Here is a 24,855-nt window from a genome sequence, read left to right as displayed (position 1 = left end):
AACTTTGTATTGTCTGAATTAAAATATTCACTGAGACATTGCTTTAGATACTATCACAATAGATTTTATAGCTAGAGGAACTGAGAAATCAGCTGGTTCTGCCTCCATCAAGTCCTGCGCTCCTTCCCTAAAAAACAATCTCTTTTGGAGATAATACCTTCAGAAACTCTACCTATGTTTTAGACTATTAAACTAAAGAGTCATTGTTCTTTTAAGATGTGATCTAACTTTTGTCTGCTTCTAATCAGAATGGACCAACAGGGTCTAGATTTGCTCTCCTTCCTGACATAACTAAAAAGCTGTACAACATATATGAGACAATGGTTCCCAAGACACTGGGCATCAGCAACAAAAGTAGTGATCCCTAAGAGACGATAAACAAACGAAGAGCACCAACTCAATACCGGAGATAATCTGAGAGGTACTGGCATGGAGGAGAATCACTGAGCTGAAAATTCTGGCCACAAGTCTTCAGAGACAAAGAAGCTAGTGTGCCAGAGAACACCAGAGAGGAGATAGCCTTTCAGAGAGAAAACTCCAGAGATCTACCGAGGGCTCCCAGCAAAGTTCAGAAAAAGCATGTGCAGAAATTGTTCAAAGCTAAGGAAAGAACAACCCAAGAGTGTAACAGAGAATAATTCTGGGAACCACATGAGGCTGGGAATAGTACCTGCTTCTACCAGCCAAGCTGGAAAACCTCAGGCTTTCTGGGACTCATCAAGTACTCAAGAGGGTCTTGTGTTTGTATACAACTATAAGCCCTGAACGCTACTCTAGTCTCACCTAAATAATCTTAAAAGCAAGACCCAAAAAGATGATACTATTTCCAAGTAACTTAGCTATGTCCAGAATAAAGCTGAAGCATGTTTCTAGGAATATAAAAATATCCAGCACTCAAAAAGGGAAAAGTCACAATGTGTGCCATACAATCAAAAATCACCAGGGATAAGCTTATTTAAGTAGACCCATAATGCAATAAATGCTATTTTTACTGGGCAAATTAGACTATACACCTTGTAGTTGACTAAGAAATATCTAAACAATTTTCCTATCCTTTTTATATGCTTCAGTCATCATTTTAACTGTTTTTTTGTTTGTTTGTTTTTTTCCTAGTGCTGCAGATCAAACTCAGGCCTCACACATGCTAGGCAAGCACTCTACCACTGAGCTATATCCAAGTCCTAACCAGATTATTTTTCAGCTAAAAAGTTGGACTAGATCATTAGTGGTAGCATGCACACTTAATTTCCAAAGAAGTCAAAGTATTTATTTTATCTAGCTAAACAATTGCAATATCCTCTACATAATGCCATATTTCTCAGAATTGAATAATGTCTGAATAGAATCTTCATTGTTAATGCTGATACAGAAGTATATAATGGGAAGAGTTTCATTTATATGATGTTCTATTTCTTTCTTTTCAGATACATACATTTTTCATTAACACTAGAATAAAATTCAAACTATGCCAAGAAATAAAATTAATTTATTCAAGACTGATTTAATTTAACAGCAAAATCCAAATCAGTGATCCATCTTTAAGAAGTGGCTTCCCAAGACCTGAAACCATACCACAAAGTTGCAGGTTAATTGCAATCAATCATAGGATTTACAAGTAGACAAAGATGGGCCTCCGTGTGTATGTGACCACATTAAAATATAAATTTATAAAATATTAAATTTGATTATAATTTAGCTTAAATATATTTGATCTCCTTGATATTTCAGATTAAATATAATTCTTGAAGTTACTCTCAAGTGTGAAGGCTTTGGCATACACAAAATCTTGTAATAAGAGGACCTCTCTCTCTTTACCCCTCTTCAAAATTCTAAGTGTTGTCTAAAACTTTGAGTCTTCTAATGTAATCAAAGCATTCTCCAGCAGGGTGACTCTAGTTTGAACTATTTTTACAGCTGATTGGCTGGTATTATGTGAAATTCTCTTGACTGAGACTTCTAGAATTTCCTTATTGTTTTCTTGATTAGATCATTGGGAACTACATCCTTCAAAGTAACTCAGGGCATTAGCTGAAGGGAAATATAGTAAGGCCTACAGTAAAAATGTCTTCTCTGGTACTGAAGACAGAAAAAAAAGAAAAGCTACTCCTCCTACGTCCTCCAAAATCTTCTAGGGAAGATGTAAGGTTAGAATTGGTTTACTCTCAAAAAACTTATTTCTAAATATCATGACAATGGAAGAATCAATTAAGCCCACTCCACTTCCTAGAAAATAAAGAAGCAAAACTAAGCAACCCACAGAAGAGACCAGTTAGTAATACCTCCTTAGTGGCAGTTGTGCGGCTGTAGTTCTTATGTTTAAGCTTGAATATGCAACTCTCCTGTAATCTTATTAGTAATCTCAGACTCTGGCTAATATTTTTATTACAACTGTGTTCTGGTCCTCTAATTTCAGAAGATAAAAAGCAACCTAGCAATCTAAAAATTTTCCATATTTAAAAAAAATTGAGGAAGCCTTAGCAACTGTGCTACCTAAAACAACTCTCCTGTAAAATTTAGGAGGTAATGAGCTGTCATAAAGCAGGAAAATAAAATGTTTCTACTTTCTTTACTTTTTATTAGTGATCTGTGCAAAGGCAATAGATGATCATTCTTTATGCAATGAAAAAAGAACATTTATTTTGTGGCACAGGTAGATGTTTACACCAGAGGTACAACATTTTAAACCTTTAAGTATGAGATAATTATGTTGGAAGATCCAAATAGTGAAAATAAAAAGATGTTACCCCCTGACTGCTAAGAGTGAACATACAAATTGACACTTAGCAAATATAATATTGTTATGAGTAACACATTTTTTTCATCGATAATATAGTATTATTACAACAACTATTCCAAAAGGAATTGTGCTACTTTGCACAGATTATTTCCTTTATTCTTAGGTAGTATTTTTTTCTTCATTTTCCAAAAAGAAAACTAAGATACCAAGAGATTAGAGTGCCTTGTTCAAGGTCACAGAGATAAGACAGTAGAGGAACATGATAAGCATCTTAAATATCCAAGTTCAGAACTTAAGTGCTTACATGCTGCACTGTATGTCCTCATAACAACTATTTCAGTATTCCTCAGAAAATGTAGCTGTCAGCTTTGAGAGGTTTTGTTGGAATTTCCAGCATGCCCAACAATCTACTGTCTTGGAAAAAGAAAAAAAAAGCTATTCCTATTCCTTCTGCCTTCTTCCCTTTACTTCCTAAATAGCTGATATATTATATATATCATCAAGTCTTTAAATGCCCTAAATAACTCTTTACCTTATAATATTCAACACTGGCATCTGATTCTGCAATATGTATTTCAAAATTGTTCAATCTTGGCCCACAAGAGTGCTCTATGGCAATAAATGGCATGTATGAGCAAGAAAAAAATCCTTTCATCTCAAGTAGACAGCTTCTCTTTGTTAAATGCTGCTTGGCTTGGGGAAATCACATCATAATGGCTAGGAGGAGAGAGAACTGACAAAGTATTGGGAACTAGAATTGTTATGTTTTGTTTTTCTCGTTTCTGCCACTGATATATTGCTCACTGAACAAAATACAATTAACCCTTTAGCACTGGCACACAGAATCAGCTGTGACAAACCTTTTCCACTGACAAACCAAAGTTTACATTTCAAATTACTTCATTGTACTTCTCTAATGCAGGGATGAAAAATGCTTCTGAAAGATCAGCCTGGTGAACATCAGTAAGACTGCTCTTCATAAGTAAAGGACTCCACTGGGCAAGCAGTAAGGAGTCTGTATCAATTAAGGTAATATGAGCTGTTGTAACAGATAAGCTCAGAATCATAGTGATTTCACACAATAGATATGTTCTTGCTCATGAATGAAGTCCAACCAGTAGGAGACAGGAGTACCAGCTCTGTTCCATACACTCATTCAGGGATCCAGGCTGCAAAGACTCACCGCTCTTCAATGCCTGGTTACCCTAGGTTTCAAAAAGGAGGGAGGAGAGGTGAGGTGAGCAGAACAGATGGGAAATTTTATGGGTTAGGTTTAGAAGTGATATACATCATTTTTGCTATCTCAATGGTTAGAACCAGTTTATCTGGTCAAACCTAACTGCAAGGGAAATTGGGAAATAAAATTTAGCTGTATGTGCACAGAGAAAGCCAAACAGCCAGTGAATTCTGGCAGGGAGACGGGCTTGCTATTATCCCTCTTAGACTTTCCAAAAATAGCAAAGGACCTGACAGAGTAATGTACCTAGCAGAGGTGGCATGGAACTTTGGTGTGTCTCTTGAAAGAGATTTTATATAAGACATGCAACAATTATTATTAAAGGCCAAAATTTTCATTTCTACCAATGCACAGTACTGCAAGAATCTCCTTTATGTCTCTACTTAGCATTATCTACTGATACTGCTGATGTCTATACTATGTGCCAGATATCCTGGTAGGTTCCAAGAATATGACATAGCTATGAAATATCTCCAGTCACCACAGAGCTTATAGTGCAGTAGGTGAAAAGGGTCAGGATTTACCTGAAGAAGCAGACTTAGCTCCCTGTGGAGAACAGACCTACACAGCATCCAGCACAAAGCCTGACATCTAATGATAGCTGAACAAAAGGACAATGAACTGAGGCAGTGGTCTACATGCTGGCATAAAAGAAAGAAAGCTTTTATGGATAAAAGGTATTCTAAATAAGGTTGGGCAGAACTTCCAAGTCCCATATTGAGTAAAAGTAGAAAAGAAACAAATCTCTTCTATAAACTTTAGTTTGCAGGTTTAAAAAAATAAAAAAAAGCAAGTTTCTAGAAAAGTCAATACCTGATGCAGCAATGTTTTTGGAGCTCTCATGAATTTAACATTATGCTTTTGGCACATTTCAAACAGGTTTTAGGAGACTATCACCCAAAACTGAGTGTTTAATGTCAAGACTTAGCAGCACTGTATACAACATGCTCATACTTTCCACTTGAAGCCACACATGGGAGTTGATTTTATATCAAAGCCAGTAAAAAAATATCCCTTCCCCAAAGATAATGTTAAGAACAATGTGCATAAGTGGTCATGATTCCCCTATGCTTTAGTTACCAGGTCTCAGTTTCTAATTTATAGCCAGACTTTCACACATAATTGCAGATTCACCTCTTAGAATAGAGTCTTTTCAATTATATTTCCCCTGGTATTTTCGTTTGTTTGTTTGTAATTTGCCTTTTTGTTATTGTTTATTATTTGACATCTACTGGGCTCTATGTGTCATCCTGTGCTAAATACATTGCATGGATTAGTTTGTTTAGTACTCATATCAACCTCTTCTACTGTTCAAGAGTCTTAAACTTAGAAAAATTAAGCAGCTTGCCCAAAGACACAGAACTTACAGCCAGGGCAGCTGGAATTCAAACCCAGATGGTCTAATTCAAGCCTAGGAACTTTATGGTTTCCAGGTTATTGTATATTTTGGTAAACTGCCTCAACAAACCTATAGAATGAGGTGGGAGTGTAATTATGTAAGTGATTAACATATACCAATGTTTTTACAGATGTGCCACAGATGGAAAGATGTTATTCTAGAAAGTCTATGATATTGAAAATCTAGGATTTAAATTTAGTTTTCAAAATCTCTTCAGATATTTATTAATTTTGGGGTAAAACTTCATGTGCTATTCAGGATTAAAAACCAGAAGATACCAACTATAGTACTGGATACAGAAGACAATAAAATCAGTCACAAGCACTTCTAATATATTTTTGTATAAGCATAACTCTTAGGAGAAATAAAAAGGTATAAGACATGGACTTTATATTTAAGGGGATAAATGAAGAAAAATAAAACTAGTATTTGCAAAATAACTTGAGAGCTATTAAGGGCTAACCTATGCAACACAGTTCATAAATATGAGAACAATTCAGAAAAAGGAGAGCTCAGTGAGGCATGCAGCTGCCAGAAAAGAATGACTGAACCAGAAGACATTTCATCAAATAATTTCTATTTTGAAGATGTTTTTGCAACTGTTTTAGTTTTAGTAACTGGAAAACATGGGTGACAAAGAATAAAATTACTCTACTAACCAGGCATGGTGGCATATGCCTGTAATCCCAGAGGCCCCAGAGGCTGAGGCAAGAGGATGACAAATTCAAAGTCAGGCTTAGCAACTGAGCGGGGCCCTGAGTAACTTAACAAGATGCTGTCTCAAAAGAAAAATAAAAAGGGGCTGAGGATGTGGTTAAGCACTGCTGCATTTGCTCCCCAGTACCAAAAATAATAATAATAATAATAATAATTTCAAAGACCATTCTGATTAAAAATTAATTTTTCCCTTCCCCCCATCCCTCCCACACCTGTTTTCCCTCTATAGAGTCCTTCCTTCCTCCATTCTTGCCACCCTCCTTAACCCTAACCCTAACCCTAACGCTAACCCCTCCCACCCCCCCATTATATGTCCTCATCCGCTTATCAGCCAGATCATTTGTCCTTTAGTTTTTTGAGATTGGCTTATCTCACTTCGCATGATATTCTCCAATTTCATCCATTCGCCTGCAAACGCCATAATTTTATCATTCTTTATGGTGGAGTAATATTCCATTGTATATATATGCCACAGTTTCTTTATCCATTCATCAATTGAAGGACATCTAGGTTGGTTCCACAATCTGGCTATGGTGAATTAAGCAGCTATGAACATTGATGTACTGTATCTCTGTACTATGCTGATTTTAAGTCCTTTGGGTATAGGCCAAGGAGTGGGATAGCTGGGTCAAATGGAGGGTCCATTCCAAGTTTTCTAAGAAATCTCCACACTGCTTTCCAGAGTGGCTGCACTAATTTGCAACCCCACCAGCAATGTATGAGTGTACCTCTTTCCCCACATCCTCGCCAACACCTATTGTTGCTTGTGTTCTTGATAATCGCCATTCTAATTGGGGTGAGATGGAATCTTAGGGTAGTTTTGATTTGCATTTCTCTTATTACTAGAGATGTTGAACATTTTTTCATATATCTGTTCATTGCTTGTACATCTTCTTCTGTTAAGTGTCTGTTCATTTCCTTAGCCCATTTGTTGATTGCATTATTTGTATTCTTGGTGTAGAGGTTTTTGAGTTCTTTATAGATTCTGGAGATTAGTGCTCTATCTGAAGTATGAGTGCCAAAGATTTTCTCCCACTCTGTAGGATCTCTCTTCACATTACTGATAGTTTCCTTTGCTGAGAGAAAGCTTTTTAGTTTGAATCTATCCCAGTTATTGATTCTTGCTTTTATTTCTTGTGCTATGGGAGTCCTGTTAAGGAAGTCTGATCCTAAGTCAACAAGTTGAAGATTTGGACCTATTTTTCTTCCATAAGATGCAGGGTCTCTGGTCTGATTCCGAGGTCCTTGATCCATTTTGAGTTGAGTTTTGTGCAGGGTGAGAGATAGGGATTTAGTTTCATTCTGCTGCATATGATTTTCCAGTTTTCCCAGTACCATTTGTTAAAGAGGCTATCTTTTCTCCATTGCATATTTTTGGCCCCTTTTCTAGTATGAGAAAATTGTATTTATTTGGGTTTGTGTCCATGTCCTCTATTCTGTACCATTGATCTACCTGTCTATTTTGGTACGAATACCATGCCGTTTTTGTTACTATTGCTTTGTAGTAGAGTTGAAGGTCTGGTATTGCGATACCCCCTGCTTCACTCTTCCTGCTAAGGATTGCTTTAGCTATTCTGGGTTTCTTATTCTTCCAGATGAATTTCATAATTGCTTGCTCTATTTCTGTAAGGTACACAATTGGGATTTTAATTGGAATTGCATTGAATTTGTATAGCACTTTAGGTAGTATGGCCATTTTGACAATATTAATTCTTCCTATCCAAGAACATGGAAGATCTTTCCATCTTCTAAGGTGTTCTTTAATTTCTTTCTTTAGTGTTGTATAGTTCTCATTGTTGAGGTCATTCAACTCTTTTGTGAGATTGATTCCCAAGTATTTTATTTTTTTCGAGGCTATTGTGAATGGGGTAGTTTTCTTAACTTCTCTTTCTGAAGATTCATCACTTATGTATAAAAATGCATTAGATTTATGAACATTGATCTTGTAACCTGCTACTTTACTGAATTCACTTATGAGTTCTAAAAGTTTTCTGGTGGAATTTCCAGGTTCCTCTAAATATATAATCATGTCATCAGCGAACAGGGATAGTTTGAGTTCTTCTTTTCCAATTCGTATCCCTTTAATTTCTTTGGTCTGTCTAATTGCTCTGGCTAGAGTTTCAAGGACCATGTTGAATAGAAGTGGTGAAAGAGGGCATCCCTGCCTTGTTCCAGTTTTTAGGGGGAATGCTTTCAGTGTTTCACCATTTAGAATGATATTGGCCATGGGCTTAGCGTAGATGGCCTTTACAATGTTAAGGAATGTTCCCACTATTCCAATTTTTTCTAGTGTTTTGAGCATGAAGGGATGCTGTATTTCATTGAATGCTTTTTCTGCATCTATCGAAATAATCATGTGATTCTTAACTTTAAGTCTGTTGATCTGGTGAATGACATTTATTGATTTCCGGATGTTGAACCAACCTTGCATCCCTGGGATAAAACCCACTTGATCGTGGTGCACTATCTTTTTAATATATTTTTGTATGCGATTTGCTAAAATTTTGTTGAGAATTTTTGCGTCGATATTCATTAAGAATATTGGTCTGAAATTTTCTTTCCTCGATGTGTCCCTGTCTGGTTTAGGTATCAGGGTGATTGGCTTTATAGAATGAGTTTGGGAGGGTTCCCTCCTCTTCTATTTCATGGAATACTTTGAGGAGTATTGGAATGAGCTCCTCTTTAAAGGTTTCATAGAACTCGGCTGAGAACCCATCTGGTCCCGAACTTTTCTTTGTTGGTAGGCTTTTGATGACCTCTTCTATTTCATCACTTGAAATTGATTTATTTAACTTGTGTATATCCTCCTCGTTCAGTGTAGGTAATTCATATGTCTCTAGAAACTTGTTGATGTCTTTGAGGTTTTCTGTTTTGTTGGAATATAGATTTTCAAAATAGCTTCTAATTATGTTTTGTATTTCACTTGTGTCCGTTGTGATATTTCCTTGTTCATTCCGAATTCTAGTAATTTGAGTTTTCTCCCTCTTTCTCTTTGTTAGTGTGGCTAAGGGTTTATCAATTTTGTTTATTTTTTCAAAGAACCAACTATTTTGTTAATTTTTCCGATTGTTTCTTTTGTTTCAATTTCATTGATTTCAGCTTTGATTTTAACTATTTCCTGTCTTCTACTACTTTTGGTGTTGGTCTGCTCTCCTTTTTCTAGGGCTTTGAGCTGTAGCGTTAAGTCGTTTTTTTGTTGATTTCTACTTCTTTTGTTGAATGTGCCCCATGAAATAAATCTTCCTCTAAGTACTGCTTTCATAGTGTCCCAGAGGTTTTGATATGATGTGTCTTTGTTCTCGTTTACTTCTAAGAATTTTTTTATTTCCCTCCTGATGTCTTCTGTTATCCATTCATCATATAATAGTGTATTATTTAATCTCCAGGTATTGGAGAAGTTTCTGTTTTTTATTCTGTCATTTATTTCTAATTTCAATCCATTATGATCTGATAGAATACAAGGTAGTGTCTCTACTTGTATTTGCTAACAGTAGCTTTGTGGCATAAAATATGGCCTATTTTAGAGAAGGATCCATGTGCTGCTGAGAAGAAAGTGTATTCATTCTTTGTTGGATGGTATATTCTATATATGTCCATTAAGTCTAAATTGTTGATTGTGTTATTGAGATCTATGGTTTCTTTATTCAATTTTTGTTTGGAGGATCTATCCAGTAGTGAGAGAGGTGTGTTAAAATCGCCTAGTATTATTGTGTTGTGGTCTATTTGACTTCTGGAATTGAGAAGGATTTGTTTGACATACATGGATGAGCCACTGTTCGGGGCATAGATATTTATGATTGTTATGTCTTGCTGATTTATGCTTCCCTTAAGCAATATGTAATGACCTTCTTTATCCCTTCTGACTAGTTTTGGCTTGAAGTTCACATTATCTGAAATGAGGATGGATACTCCAGTTTTTTGCTGTGTCTATGTGCATGGTATGTTTTTTCCCATCCTTTCACCTTTAGTCTATGGGTATCTCTTTCTATGAGATGAGTCTCTTGCAGGCAGCATATTGTTGGATCTTTCTTTTTAATCCAATCTGCCAGTCTATGTCTTTTGATTGATGAGTTCAGGCCATTAACATTCAGGGTTATTATTGTGATATGATTTGTATTCCCAGTCATTTGACTCATTTTTGTTTTTTGACATGATTTGGTTTCTCCTTTATTTGGCTATTCCTTTAGGCTGGTTCCTCCCGTTGCTGATTTGCATCGTTGTTTTTCATCTCTTCCTCATGGAATATTTTGCTGAGAATGTTCTATAATGCCAGCTTTCTTTTTGTAAATTCCTTTAGCTTTTGTTTATCATGGAAGGATTTTATTTCATCGTCAAATCTGAAAGTAATTTTTGCTGGGTATAAGATTCTTGGTTGGCATCTGTCTTCTTTCAGGGCTTGGTAAATATTGTTCCAGGCCCTTCTAGCTTTTAGGGTCTGGATTGAAAAATCTGCTGATATTCTTATTGGTTTCCCCCTGAATGTAATCTGATTCTTTTCTCTCATGGCCTTTAAAATTCTGTCTTTATTTTGTATGTTAGGTATTTTCATTATAATGTGCCTTGGTGTGGGTCTGTTGTAATTTTGTATATTTCGAGTCCTATAAGCCTCTTGTACCTGGTTTTCCATGTCATTCTTCAGATTTGGGAAATTTTCTGATATTATTTCATTGAATAGATTGTTCATTCCTTTGGTTTATTTCTCTAAGCCTTCCTCAATCCCAATAATTCTTAAATTTGGCCTTTTCATGATATCCCATAATTCCTATAGATTCTGTTCATGATTTCTTACCATCTTCTCTGTTTGGTCAACTTTGGTTTCAAGATTAAATATTCTGTCTTCAATGTCTGAGGTTCTGTCTTCCAGATGTTCTATCCTGTTGGTTATGCTTTCTATGGAGTTTTTAACTTGGTTTATTGTTTCCTTCATTTCAAGGATTTCTGTTTGTTTGTTTTTTTCAGTATCTCTACCTCTTTATTGAAATGATCTCTTGCTTCCTGTATTTGCTCTTTTAACTGTTGATTGGTGCAATCATTTAATGCCTGCATTTGCTCTTTCATCTCTTCCTTCAATGCCTGCATTTGCTCTTTCATCTCCTCATTTGCTTCCCTGATTGTTTTAATTATGTACATTCTGAACTCCCTTTCTGACATTTCTTCTGCTGTGCTGTCATTGGGTTTTATTGATATAGTATCTAGGTTTGTTTGAGACATTTTCTTCCCTTGTTTTCTCATATTGGTCAGATGTCAGTGGGACTCTGAGATATTGCAGATTTCCTCTATTGGCTTCTAATGTCCCTGTAGATTTCCAGTATATCACCTCCCAGACTTCAGTAGCCTGAAGTCTTGGAGGAACTTGATAATGCAGTGCTTCCAAAGAAAGCTGCCCCTACCCCGCTACTGGTTCCAGGGCTTGGAGCTGGCTCTGTGTGGAAAGGCTCTCACTGGGCGGTCTGCTTCAAGAGGCTGGCCATGAAAGAAGCCTGCCGCTGGAGGGAGGGAGCAGGGCTGCTTGGGGAAGTCCCTGGCTGCCCTGTCCTGGTCCCTGAAGCTACCTGCAGGCCAGAGTTCACCGCTGGCTCTGGGACTTGGAGCTGGTTCTGTACAGAAAGCTTTCACTGGAGGGCCTGCTCCAAGAAGCTGGCTGTGTGGAAGGAGCTCACCGCCGGAGGGAGCAGGGCTACCTGCGGAAGACTCTAGCTGCCCTGCCCTGCTCTGAGAAGCCGTCCCTGTCCGGACCTGCTGCCTGGGCTGAGCTTCACCCAGTGGGGGAGTCTCACCCCGTGGCTCTATTTTAGTCCGAGTCTCTCAATGCCTCCCCTTCTTGAATCCTGGATTCTGGAGTGGCAGGAGATGCAGTCACCCTCTAGTCCGCCATCTTGGATCGCCCCGTGGAAAGAGCCTGCTGGCAGAGGAAGCAGGGCTGCTTGGAGAAGTCTCTGGCTGCCCTGCCCTGGTCCCAGGGGCTGCCTGGGGTCCAGAGCTCACCACTGGCTCCGGGACTTGTGGCTGGCTCTGTGTAGAAAGGCTCTCACTGGGCGGTCTGCTCCGAGAAGCTGGCTGGGAAAGGAGCCTGCCGCCGGAGGGAGCAGGGCTGCTTAGGGAAGTCTCTGGCTGCCCTGTCCTGGTCCCTGAAGCTGCCTGCAGGCTAGAGCTCACCACTGGCTCTGGGACTTGGAGCTGGTTCCAAAAATTAATTTTAACAGTAATACCAATGACTTTTGTGTGCCAATGATCACTTAACTTGGAGTGTTTGTCTTAGGTATTCATGTAGCAAACTACTGTGTTTCAAGGGTTAAGTCAGACAAAAAATTTTCAACCTAGATAATAACAAATTGGAATCATGTCTGGAATTTCTACTATCAGATAAGGACTGTATATTAATCCTCTTATAACTTTCCTATGTTCTTCCAGAATATAAGAGGAAGGAAAACATGGTTCTTACTTAGCTGAAGAGGCTGCTATAGAAACAAAATAAAGCTTCATAAATGTCAGCTCAGGCCCGCCTACTGGTGACATTAAAAAGCCACCTTTCATCAAAAACTAACCCAGCCCCCACTGGTAGAACATCCTACAGAGAGGAGTTGACCAGGACTTCACTTTCACCTCTCAATACTGAGGTCATTAATTCAAGTAACTAAAAGTGATCTCTTTAGTTAAGCAGCCCCCAGGCTGAACATACTCTCCTTAAATACATTTTATGACTTTTTTTTTTCCTGCAGTGCTGGAGACTGAACCCCGGGCCTTGTGCTTGCAATTCTGCCAACTGAGCTAGATCCCCAGCCCTTTAAATACATTTTAATAGAATAATTTTGATCACATTCATCTCTGAGTTTTGCAAAGATTTCCTATAATTGATACCCACATAGGAAAGAAATATAACAAATTTGAACTTTATTTTTATCAAATGTTTATATTCTTGATTATAATCATAAATGTTCAAATGCTTCTTGTGCAAAAGTGAAGGTAAAAATTTCTATGAGTTTTTAAAATAAGATCTTGAGAAATAAACTAATTCTGCCACCTCTGGGATGGCAATTAGATCCAACATTTAAAAAAAAAATAAATTACAGACTCTTTATGGGCAGGAAATATATCTTATGCCACTAGTTGCCTACTGGATAACATGTTAGCTCTGAGTGGTAGCTGAATTGCTAAAAGGATAAGGCTGCAAGATAACACTGGCTCCTGAATGTGAAAAAGATCAGAGAAAGAAATGACCTCACATTTCCAAACGATATCCAACAGTCTTACCTTGATCCCCAAATAGATACCTGCAAAGACTCTTCCCTACGGGACTAGAGAGGAGAAAATTTGCTTTGCAGAATGTTGACAGGATGATCAAGAACTTCAAGAAATCCAGGAAAACAAGGGATTTTCTACCATGGGTTTCATGGTAGAAAAGAGGAAGGGATGGGTAGCTGGTGATATGGAACACAGTACAGCTATTGTCTCCTCCACTTCAGCTGCACATTAGGCAGGATTAGCTTTCATGTTGCTTTAAGGACTTTAATGTCATTTGGACAGATTATGTAAAGGCAGCAGAATTAAGACTCAAACAGACCTTTACAGTCAGAACTGAATCCTGTGATGCAAGACTGACTCCACATGGATGATCCACTGCTTTCCTTGGGGTGAGCATGGGTCAAATAAAGGAAGGAATTTTGTTTTGGTACGGCCAAATACTCAGCATTGTCTGCCAAGGAATGAAATTATCTCCTCCAGTTTTAGAAACAATGAGCTCTGTGGAAACTGGTCACGGAGTCCTCTGTTGGAGGAGGAGACTACGCACTTACAGATCTTCTTTGTCACTTGCTTCAATTAGTAACTTTCTACGGCACAGGGGAGAATAAAATGAAATATGTAAGTATAAACTGTAGTTGGCTCCAGGAAGCAAATTCCTGTTTAGATTTAGAACATGGCTGGTCCCCCAAATCCTGGGACGATACACCCAAAGTATATACAGGTATTGTAAAAACATGGCCCAGGTCAGCAGCTTGGATGACAACTCCATCAAGCCCTAGCCATGGCACACCACCTGTGTTCCCAAGACACTGCTCTGCTTTCCACTTCTATGCTTTGGCATATAGTGCTCTTCCCTATCCCAGAATGCCCACTCTTCTTTAGGCCACCAGGTGAATTGTTACTGGCTCTTCAATCCCCAGCTTGTATGTGATTTCTTTAGGGAATTTTTCAATAAAATCCTCATCCACCCACTCTCTGCTTCACAAAGCTAATTATTTCCTCCACCAAACTCCTTGTCTGTTACCTAGCACATTTTCTATGATTCCATCTAACACACTGTGTAGTAATTACCTGTTTACACATCTGGCTTCCGGAACAGATGGTGACACCTTGGGGTCTGAGTTAATTTTTTTAAAATTACATTTCTAGTATCCTACATGCTTTCTGGTTCTTAGTAGCCATTTAATACATCTGATAAATTAACAGGAAAAGAGGTTTTAAGTTTGAAATGGCATTTGTTTTTCCCTTATAAAATTCTACTGTTGCTCCTTTAACCATTTCATGAATGCTCTTTTTTCTTCAGTATCTTATGCAATCTGTCCTTTTCCATCTAATTCATGTTAAATTAAAAGGAGAAAAAAAAGTACATACACAATTATTACAATATATATTTTCATAGGCACACAAATCTTTTTATAGAGTCTGCACACTATGACATACCAATAAACAAAGCCATTGCCAGACAGGACAGAATAGAAAATAGAAGTGAGAAATACTGAGGACTGCGTTGCATATACCTTATTATGACAAGATTCTTTTTTTTTTTTTTTTGGTACCTGGGATTGAATTCAGGGGCACTTGACCACTGAACTATATTCCTGCCCTATTTTGTATTTTATTTATAGACAGGGTCTCACTGAGCTGCTTAGCACCTCGTTTTTGCGGAGGCTGGCTTTGAATTTGCCATCCTCCGGTCTTGGCCTCCTGAGCCACTGGAATTATAGGTGTGCACCACTGCACCCAGCCAAGATTCTTTCCTGTAGTTCATATTTTGTACTTTGTTATTCTTCAATGATATAATACCGAGATGTGCACCTCACCTAAGATGCTGCCAGAGTTCTAGTGATTAAAAACGATAATTCCTTATTATAAGCAAGAGAAAAGCACCTTTAGAGTTTTTTTTTCTTCTTCTTTTTTTTTTTGGTACAGTACTGGGGATTATACCCAGGTCCTCACACTTGCTAGGTAACCACTATACCACTGAGCTATATCCCCTACCTTAAAGTATGTATATTTTTTAAATTTTATAATTATAATTTAAATGTAAATATAAATTATATCTCTTTTGAATTGAAGTGTTCTTTTTTTCATTGCTATGGTGTAATCTGATGAATAAGCTTACTTTTTTTTTTTTTTTGTTCCATGGGATTGAATCCAGGGGCACTTAATCACTGAGCCACATCCCCAGCCCTTTTAATGTTTAATTTAGAGATAGGTCTCACTGAATTGCTTAGAGCCTCACTAAGTTGCTGAGACTGGCTTTGTACTCGGGATCCTTCCCAGTTGCTGGGATTACAGGTGTGCACCACCACACCTGGTACATTTTACACATACTATTTAGACATATAGTTGTGAATCTTTCATCTTAAAGGATGAATATCATGACAAGAAATTAATTATGTTAAAACGCATTTACATCCTTCAAGTTAGGAAAAATGATAATGGCAAAAATTAATAAAGATAATGAAATTATATGTAATCACATGCTGTTTAGTACAAGTACTGATTTAGTAACCTGGGCTGTCATAGCAGATGCAACTCCAAATGATCTTGTCTTGAGCCTATATTTTAATCACAATGCCAATCAATAAATAGGACAGTCAAGGTGCTAGCAGTGTTTTTCAGGATCTAGTCAGGTTATATGAACTAACATGGTAATGAGCCTCCTAGAAATTTTTCAGAGTTATATCTTGATGGGAAACAGTGTGGTAAAGTCAGGGGAGGAACTCAGGTCAGGATATCTGAACAAAGATTTAGAAGGTTCACGGAAAAACAATAATGTGACTATAAAGTTTTAGTTATAAGCCATGAGATATAATAATGGAAGAGATCAAATATGACAGTATTTTTTTCAATAAACACAGTTAACCTAAAAAAAAAAAAGCACCTAAATTTTTGAAAAATGAATGCTTTCACATTTTAAAATCGCCTTACTAACAATTATACATTGGAGTATTTTCTAGAGTTCTTCTTTCTTTGTTTAGTCACAGGGTGTGGGTCAAATCCAGATTTGTTTGGCTCAGTGTGGTGCAGCACTCAGGGTAACTGAAAAGCCAACCCTTTAACGTCATCTCTTCCTTAACAACCATTTCAAAATCATATAAAACAGCAGTTCCACCCTTCCTTTGTAGAATCAGATGCTGAAGGCCACTGGGTTTTTATACAGTCCTCTTGGTTAAGTAGATAAATAATTCTAATTATAGCAGTTAACTTACCTTGAAGAACTTCCATGGGGAGGACAGTCCAGGCATTTTCCAGGTAGGAAATATAAATATAGCGAGCTGTATTGCAGGCCAGGCCAATGTACAGAACCCTATAAAAAGCAAAGGAAAGTAAATTAAGCCCCAAATACTAAATGCAAAACCTACAACTATTACTTACTTTTTACCCTCCCCAAACTATCCATCATTGAACAGACAGAATTCCAAACCTAGGGGAGGGAAAGCAAAAGGACAATTGAGGACTGCTTCTAACATATCTGCCCTCAGACTTTCCCAAATGCTTAATGTAAAAGCGAACATCACCCTTCTGAAAACTTAATTAGTAACAGAGACGATGCTTTTTTAAGATAGCCTGGGCATACTCCCATCTTAATGACATTACTGGCCTCCTTCCAGGTGGTTGGAGGGTGAATATGCCCAGGATTATACCACTTACTTCACAACGATGGAGAAAGAACGGTATAAAAATCACAACATGTGAACATGAATGTGGTCTCACTTATTATACCAAGGACATCAAGCAGCTTCACAGGGAGACTCTGAAGGTCAGTGAAAATGATCATCTATGATGAATAATAAACTAATTGGAAATCATATGTTTCTCCTATAAGTTCAAGTGGTACATGTTTATTATTTTAAGAAATATCCATGACATCACATGCTTACAAAACTGATATATATTAATTTCTTGACTCCCCCACCCCCATCATTATTACTACAAAATATATAAGTAAAAACAAAATAAGCAGAGGCCTAAAGTGGTGCACCCAAGCATAAAGTTACACTCTCTCTCATTCTGAACTGGGCAGGCTGGTTTGGAAGCAAATGGTGGCTGCTTCTCTGTATGAAACAGCCTGATGTGAATTTCTCTTTCTCATTTGTTTTTCATTTTCCTAACCTTAAGGCTTTTCTTGTTTTCTGATGCCAACATGACAGTCAGTGGTATTTTCCTAATCTTACTCTGCTAAATTTTTATTTTAAAATCATTTCTATAAAAACTGTTTTTTCCCTCCTTGAATCAAACACAGGAAGTGCTGTGCTCTCAGGTGCCCAGCCGGGATTGATTTTAATTAAATATGGAACAAAAGTATGGGGAAAGACAAAAGCAAAAAATGCACTGGAGTTGAGGAAGGCTAGGAAATGGATATTAGAAAGGACTTAGGAGATCTCAGTGAATTATTAAAAAGGCCTGGGTCACTTAGTTCTATGGACATTATATTTTTTATACTTGTATTGTTTGATGAAATAAGTTATGTTTCATAAAAATTTTATTGAACATACTTGCAATCGATTCATCTATCAAGGTCCCTCAACTAGGTGAGAAAAAAAAGCCCCACAGGAAATTAAAATACAAAATATACTACAGAAACACAAAACAAGGTACATGTACCTCTCTATGCCTCCTTTTTAAGTTCTAAACCAACTCTAAGTTGGGCTAAGTGGATGTCCTCTTTTTAGCCTAACTCAGGGATCAGCAGCATTTTCTAAGGGTCATAAAGTCTATAGTTTAGGTTTCCTGGTCTTTGTTAAAACCACTCAGCTTTGTGCTCATGTGAGAACAGCACAGATAATATGTAATGAATGAGCCTGACTATACTTCAATAAAATTTGAATTATAAACAATGAAATTTAAAGTTCATATAACTATGTCAAAAAAACTATTATTCTACTTGTGACTTTTTTCAACCATTTCAAAACGTAGAAATGATACCTAGTTCATGGGTCATACAAAAAGAGGCAGCAGGGCAGATCTGGCCCTTAGACCACAGACCTAACCCCTGGCCTCACCTGTTAATTCTTAACCTTGGCTATGTATCAGGTTTACTCTGCTAACTGTTAAAAATAACAGATGTCAAGACCTACCCATCTCAATAAAGATCTCTATGGCTGAAACACAGCCTTGGTGCTTTTGGAAGCTCCCCAGGTTGTTCTGATAGTGAGTCAGCCAGGAGCACCACTAGTGTAACGCATTCCAACCTATGTTCAGTAATACTTTCCCATAATTCTATAGTAAAACAAATTTGGTAATCCAACTTCCTAAGGTTCACGTTGCCTATCTTCAACTTTTCTTTCAAACCTGAATCTGAATCAGAGTTGCCATGGCAACTCCATGTGATCCAATGGAGACCATAATACAAAGCTTCTGGTCTAAAGTAACCAAAAGTCAATCAACCCACTTTAGGAGGTAGATGACGCTATATCTTCAAACCTCTACCCATGTGCAAATTCAGTCACTTATCCTTAACTTCTGGGACTCTTTAAGTCTCAGACTGCCACCAAGAGCTTGCTATAGCCTTCACTTCTTTCCCACATTTCTAATGTCAAAATTGATATTAATTTAGTACTAAAAAGGTGCTCTAAAAAAGAAAAGCAAAATAAGAAGTATTCACGGCAAGGTACTCTTATCTCTCTGACACTCAGTTTCTTCATATCTCAAGTAGGGATGAAAGCATCTTTTCTACAAGTTTGTGGAGATACTTACAATATAAGGATTCACCCAAAATAATCACTCAATAAATGGTAGCATTTTCATTATTTTAGAAGAAAGTATCCAAGAACTTCCCTTTTGTTTTCTGAAAAAACTTTATCCCAGAATTTCAAAAAAGAAGTCTTTTAGGGTTTGGATCTTAAATGTCCCTTAAAGTCTCACATGTCAAAGGTGTGGTCCCCAGCTGACAGTCCTATTGGGAGTTGGTGTAACCTTTAGGAGGTAGGGTCAGGTGGAAGGAAATTAGGTCATTGAGGTCATACCCTCAGAGGGAATATTAGGACCTGGTCCCTTCCATATTCTTTCTGCTTCCTGATTGCCATGAGATAGTTTTGCTCCATGGCATACTCCCTACCATGATATTTTGCCTTGTCACAGGCCCAGAGCAACAAGGACAAGCAACCATGGACTGAAACCTCAAAAACTGTGAGCCAAAGTAAATCTCTCCTGGTTTCTCCCCCACCTGCCTTCAGGGTTGGGGACTGAACTCTGAGCCTTATAATGCTAGACCAATGTTCTATCACTGAGTTATATCCCCAGTCTGATCTTTCATCTTTTGGATTTGTTTATCTCAGATATTTTGTTACAGTGACAGAAAGCTGACTAATATAGAGCCCAGCATTTTTCCTCACCAAAAACTTGGGGGAAACCAGTGGCTTCAAGAAACTTGCATAGATACAGTTATGAGCAGAAAGGAAGGCAGCATTCGGGTCTATGAAAAGGCGAAGATATAAAAATATATATTTATTGAATAGTCACTGAAAAGTGGTAGCTTTAATATCTGAACTTAAGCTGCCACATTATTTCCTTTTATTGACTGAATTTTGCCCCAAATTCATAACTCCTAACCCCTAGTATCTCTCTGAATGTGCCTGTATTCAGAGATAGAGGATTTGAAGAGGTAAGGTAAAATGAGGTCATATTGGTGGCTCCTAATCCAATGTGACTCGTGTCTTCAGAAGAGAATAAGAGACAGGCATAGGGGAAGACTGGGAAGACACTGGAAGATAAGTCATGGAGAGGGTCCCTTGGAGGAAATCAACCCTGCTGACACCTTGATCTTGGACTTTCAGCCTCCAGAACTATGAGGTAATAAAGTCCTGCTTTTTAGACCACCCAGTTTGTGGTATTTTGTTATGGCAGCCCTAGAAAACTAATACATTCACGCTCACAAAAATAAGGATCTGCTGATAAAACGAAATTTATAATATGTTGTAGTAGATCATCTTCTGGATAACCAAATTATTCTTTATGTTGAATGTAGAGTTCAGAGTCCCAGAATATTCCTGGGCACTAAGGTCTGGAAACACAGATGAACAGCCTGAAAAATGCTTCTCAGTAAGACACAGATACCTATTAAACATCTATGTGATAAAGGTCAGTAATAACATCATTCTTTTCCTTCTTCGTAACAGGAAGTCAGTAATAAAAGTAGGCAAGAAGCAAAGGTAATTTTAGAACAGGTGGCTAGTGTAAGTGAAGTTATCTACAAAGAGAACACAACTGGTAAGGGGGGTGTAACTATACCATGGAAAACCTAAATCACTTGTTAGATATCTTGATTATTTATATATTTGTGCAAGATATAAAAGTAGGAAAAAAGGTGCTTATGAAATTCTAATTTCTTATACAACCACAGTTCAAAGAATTAGCAGTTTATACCTGATAATGAAACTAATACTTTTAAAAACAGTCATTAAGAAATAGATAACAATTAATTGTAAAGTCATTCTGGAATTCCTAATAGAACATAGGTTAGCCCTATTTTTCTAAATTTAACCAACTGTAGTGCGGCTGAATGCCCCCTAAGAACCATACAGAACTATAATGAGTATGAATTTCCTCAAAAAGAATTTATCAAGACACCACTATGAAAAATAACAGAATGAATCAAACAACATTGCCCTATGTAAATTTATGATTTTTAATTAAAAAAATAAAAAGAAGAAAAGAAAAAAAAGACACCACTATGTACTATACATTGTACTGAACCCAAGGGGAATAAAAATGAAGAGAATATCTTCCTTGCCAGAAGAAACAGACTAATGGGGAAAAAAGACACATAAGCAAGAAGGTTAAATAAAAATACGCTAAGAATACATGGGAACACAACGACAAGGTCCTTAGCTTACAGGAGTTCAGGGACACCTGGGTTAGAGCAGGTAGAGAAAGAAGATGGCGAATGCACCAGGGCAGAGAGAACAAAGTGAATAAGCGTTAACTATTAAGCCACATGGGTCTATAGCCAGAGAGGGTGTTTTAAAGATACAGGAGGGGTCATAATCTAAGGACTGATGAAGAGGTACTAGTGACTTCTCTAGTCCAGACCCATTCTTGAAGTTATTCCAGAGACAGCACAGGGTGTGAGCAGCAAAGAAAGGCCTAAGCAGGCCCACCCTACAGTGCTCATCTGCCTCTTTCATGTGCATTCTCAGGGAATGAACAGAGGTTCATCACTGTTTCAATAAGCAGACAAGCAAATGAGGTATGATGCTGCCCCGTGGCTCTCCAACCCAATGGGATCATTATCTGGGTTTCTATTTTGTCTTTAAAATTATGCAACATCAAACTAAGTTAATATTTAATATTTAATATCTTCATAATATATTAGGATGAATATGAGTAAACCATGGATATCCAAGTAGTTTAAAAAAGTGGGTTTCTATTTTGTCTTTAAAATTATGCAACATCAAACTAAGTTAATATTTAATATTTAATATCTTCATAATATATTAGGAGGATGAATGTGAGTAAACCATGGATATCCAAGTAGTTTAAAAAAGTATGTGAGAGGGTATGGTGGAGCATGCCTGTAATCCCAGTGGCTGGGGAGGCTGTGGCAGGAGGATCTCAAGTTCAAAGCCAGCCTCAGCAAAAGTGAGATGCTGTCTCTAAATAAAATACAAAATAGGGCTGGGGATGTGGCTCAGTGGTCAAGTGCCCCTGAGTTCAATCCCTGGTACCACCCCCAAAAAGGTACCTGAAATAACTAGTGTTGCCTTAATCATTTTCTTTCTATACAAAGAAACTGACAGCTTATGGAGACAGCTTAAGGAAAGTACTTGTTTTCTTCAAGAGCCATGTGGATCATTAGAAAGCTTATATAATACAATGAGGCATATGGATTTAAAAAAACAACTGCCGATATACACAAGAGCTATTATAAATCATCCTTCCTTGCAGCCTATGTGGCACAATGCTCTGCCTAGCTCCCTGTCCTTTGGCCCATGTGAGGACTCATGAATGCCAAAAGGACCCACTGGCACGCCGTGCCCTGATCCTCCTCCAGACATCATTCAGCCCCATCTCATACCAGGCCTATGTCCTTTACCTGTCATCACTGCATCACAGGTTCTCCACCTACCATCGCCAGTGTGACTCTACATCTACAGCCTGACAGCATTCTCCCTGGAGGGTGCTCTGATATCTCCATTTTATCCCCAGTGGCTGGCCCATAGCAGGCACTCAATAAAATATTTGTGATCTGGAGAGAATATGAATGCTTTAAATAAAACACCAATTAACAAATATGTACCAAACACACTCTGTGCTAAGTGCTAAGGGTACAGTGGTGAAAAAGATATAAACTATGCACATATTATACTTAAAATGACACGTGTTTATTTTAAGATTCCTAATTATGGTATAGGAATAAGTGATGAGTTTGTTAAAGGATGAATTGACTTAATTCATTCAAAAAAAACCAGATGGACATATTTGGCAACATTTTTTACTTAAGTTAATAGCTATTATTGAAGATAAACATTGTAGCAGTTCAATGAAGAGCTGGCTATGGTTTGCTTTTGGGGGCATCCTGAAGCTCCATACAGTGTGCAAAAAACAGATGATGGAGTTCGAGGAAAACCTAGCATGCAAGCCACAAAGTTCAGAGTCAATGGCATGCTCCTGGCACAACTGAAGGGATCGCCAATAGAGTCCTCAGAGTCCACTGAGCTTCTATTACCAACAGGTGTTGCTGGCCACTGACCCATCCTTGTAAACCTGAGCATAAGAACCACAACATCTACAGAAGAGTAAAAGAGAAAGAAACAACAGTCATCTAGCTATGTATGTTTTTTTGCATCTTCATTTGCTCCCTCTATTGATCCTGCTAGAAAAGGGTGAAAGTGAAGTCTGAGCCTCTGCTGCTCTTAATTCATTCTTTATTTTGCTACCTTCAGATATCTCCTCTCAAAATGAATGATAAGCTAAGAATATAATTATCGTCACCATCAGCATGGTCATTGCTGGTTCCCTGACATACTTATATCTCTTCACGATTCTTTTAATTTGTTTTCTTAGGGTGTGTCCTCTTCCAGGTCTAAAACTAAGGATGTTGAAAAACAAATAAAACCTTTATTAAAGGAACCCAACCACTTGGAAGACAGAATATGCTATTCTATTGTTATATTTTCCAATTAGATGAAAGTTGACTGAAAACACACACACACCAAGATTTTCTTCAAAAATCGTTAATGATAAGACCTAAGTACGCATACATGGACGTTTGGCATAGCAATTAATCTGAAGAAGGTCTCAAGAGTTTCAGTTACCACTAAGCTAAATCTGAGGGAACTAAATAAATTCATTAAAATTCAAGCTGAAGGAATATCATGACCAAATAAATAGATGATAATAATCCCACTATTCCTGACTTTGGCCAGACCATGGAAGAAGTGAAAGGCACTACATTTTATGAGATCACAAACAAAAAAGGCACTACAAAAAAAAAAAAAAAAAAAAAAAAAAAAAAAAAAAGAAAGCCAGAACAAGGAGGAAAAAGAAAATACAGTGTGGCAAATAAGACGATCTGGAAGAAATCCCTGAGGGAAGGGGTTTTTCTGCTAAAGAGGAGGTGGGACAAAGTAAGATCTAAATGCAGACAATATGGTAGAGGCTACTATCTCTTTTTTCAGCTGATATTGACCCTAGAGCTTCCTGGGACCTGCAGCACAGGCCTGGGTCAGCCTGCCCTACAGGAGATAGAGTTATTAGAAGGAAGAACCCAGGTTCTGGTCATGTCACTGGAGACCTAGTTAAAGTCGCACCTAAGGCCATGTGCTGGACTTCTCAATTAGACAATACATTCCCTATTTTTTTTTTAAGCCTCTTTGAGTTAAGATTTTCTGCCACTTCAACTGAGAGTCCCAAATGACACAAAATCCTGGTTGCCCTGTGAGGTAGCAAGTTAAATATCACTAGAAGCAGTCAAGCAAAGGCCAGATAACCATGGGTCAAGGATTAGAGGGAAGGGAAGATAAACAGGAATGGAGCTGGGCCCACATGACTGCATGAGTTTGCTAGGGCTGCCATAACAAATAGCACTCCCTGGGTGTTTTGAACAACAGTTCAATAGTCTCACAGTTCTGGGGCTAGAAGTCTAATATCAGGGTGCTAAGCAGGGTTGGTTTCTTCTGAGGCCTCCCTCTTTGGCTTGAAGATGGCCATTTTCTCCCCATGTCATCACAAAGTCTTCCCTCTATGCCTGTCTGTCCCTATCTCCTCTTCTCATAAGGTCATCAGTCATCATGGATTAAGGTCCAACCTAGTTACCTCATTTTAACTTAAACATTTCTTTAAAGACCATAACTCTAAATACAGCCATACTGTGAGGTACTAGGGATAGGGCAATAAAACTCAGCCCATAAAATGTTCCCCATGGTCACTTTTGATTCTAACATGTAGCAAAATTTAGTAAAGATATCAGTGTTTTCCCAAGAGCTATTTATTTACTCCATGGACTACCAGTCAAGGATGTGATGCCAGTGGCAGCTTCCCTGGGCCTCTGCAGTCACACACTCAAGCTGTATCTTT

General features: G+C 37.8%; 1 protein-coding gene across 4 annotated transcripts in view; it reads right to left on the bottom strand.

The window, feature by feature from the left end:
• MFSD6 (major facilitator superfamily domain containing 6) overlaps positions 1–24,855 on the bottom strand; it is a 64,602-nt gene that overhangs the window by 8,686 nt on the left and 31,061 nt on the right. For all 4 annotated transcript variants that reach the window (XM_079135100.1, XM_079135103.1, XM_079135102.1 and 1 more), the window contains exon 3: positions 16,548–16,645. In XM_079135100.1, the coding sequence (XP_078991226.1) occupies positions 16,548–16,645 (98 nt within the window). The remainder of the gene's footprint in view (positions 1–16,547; positions 16,646–24,855) is intronic.

Source organism: Sciurus vulgaris, assembly GCF_902686455.1.
Source record: "Sciurus vulgaris genome assembly, chromosome: 3".
NCBI lineage: Eukaryota > Metazoa > Chordata > Mammalia > Rodentia > Sciuridae > Sciurus > Sciurus vulgaris.
The sequence above is the reverse complement of the archived record's forward strand: the minus strand, read 5'-3'. Positions and strand labels throughout refer to the sequence as shown.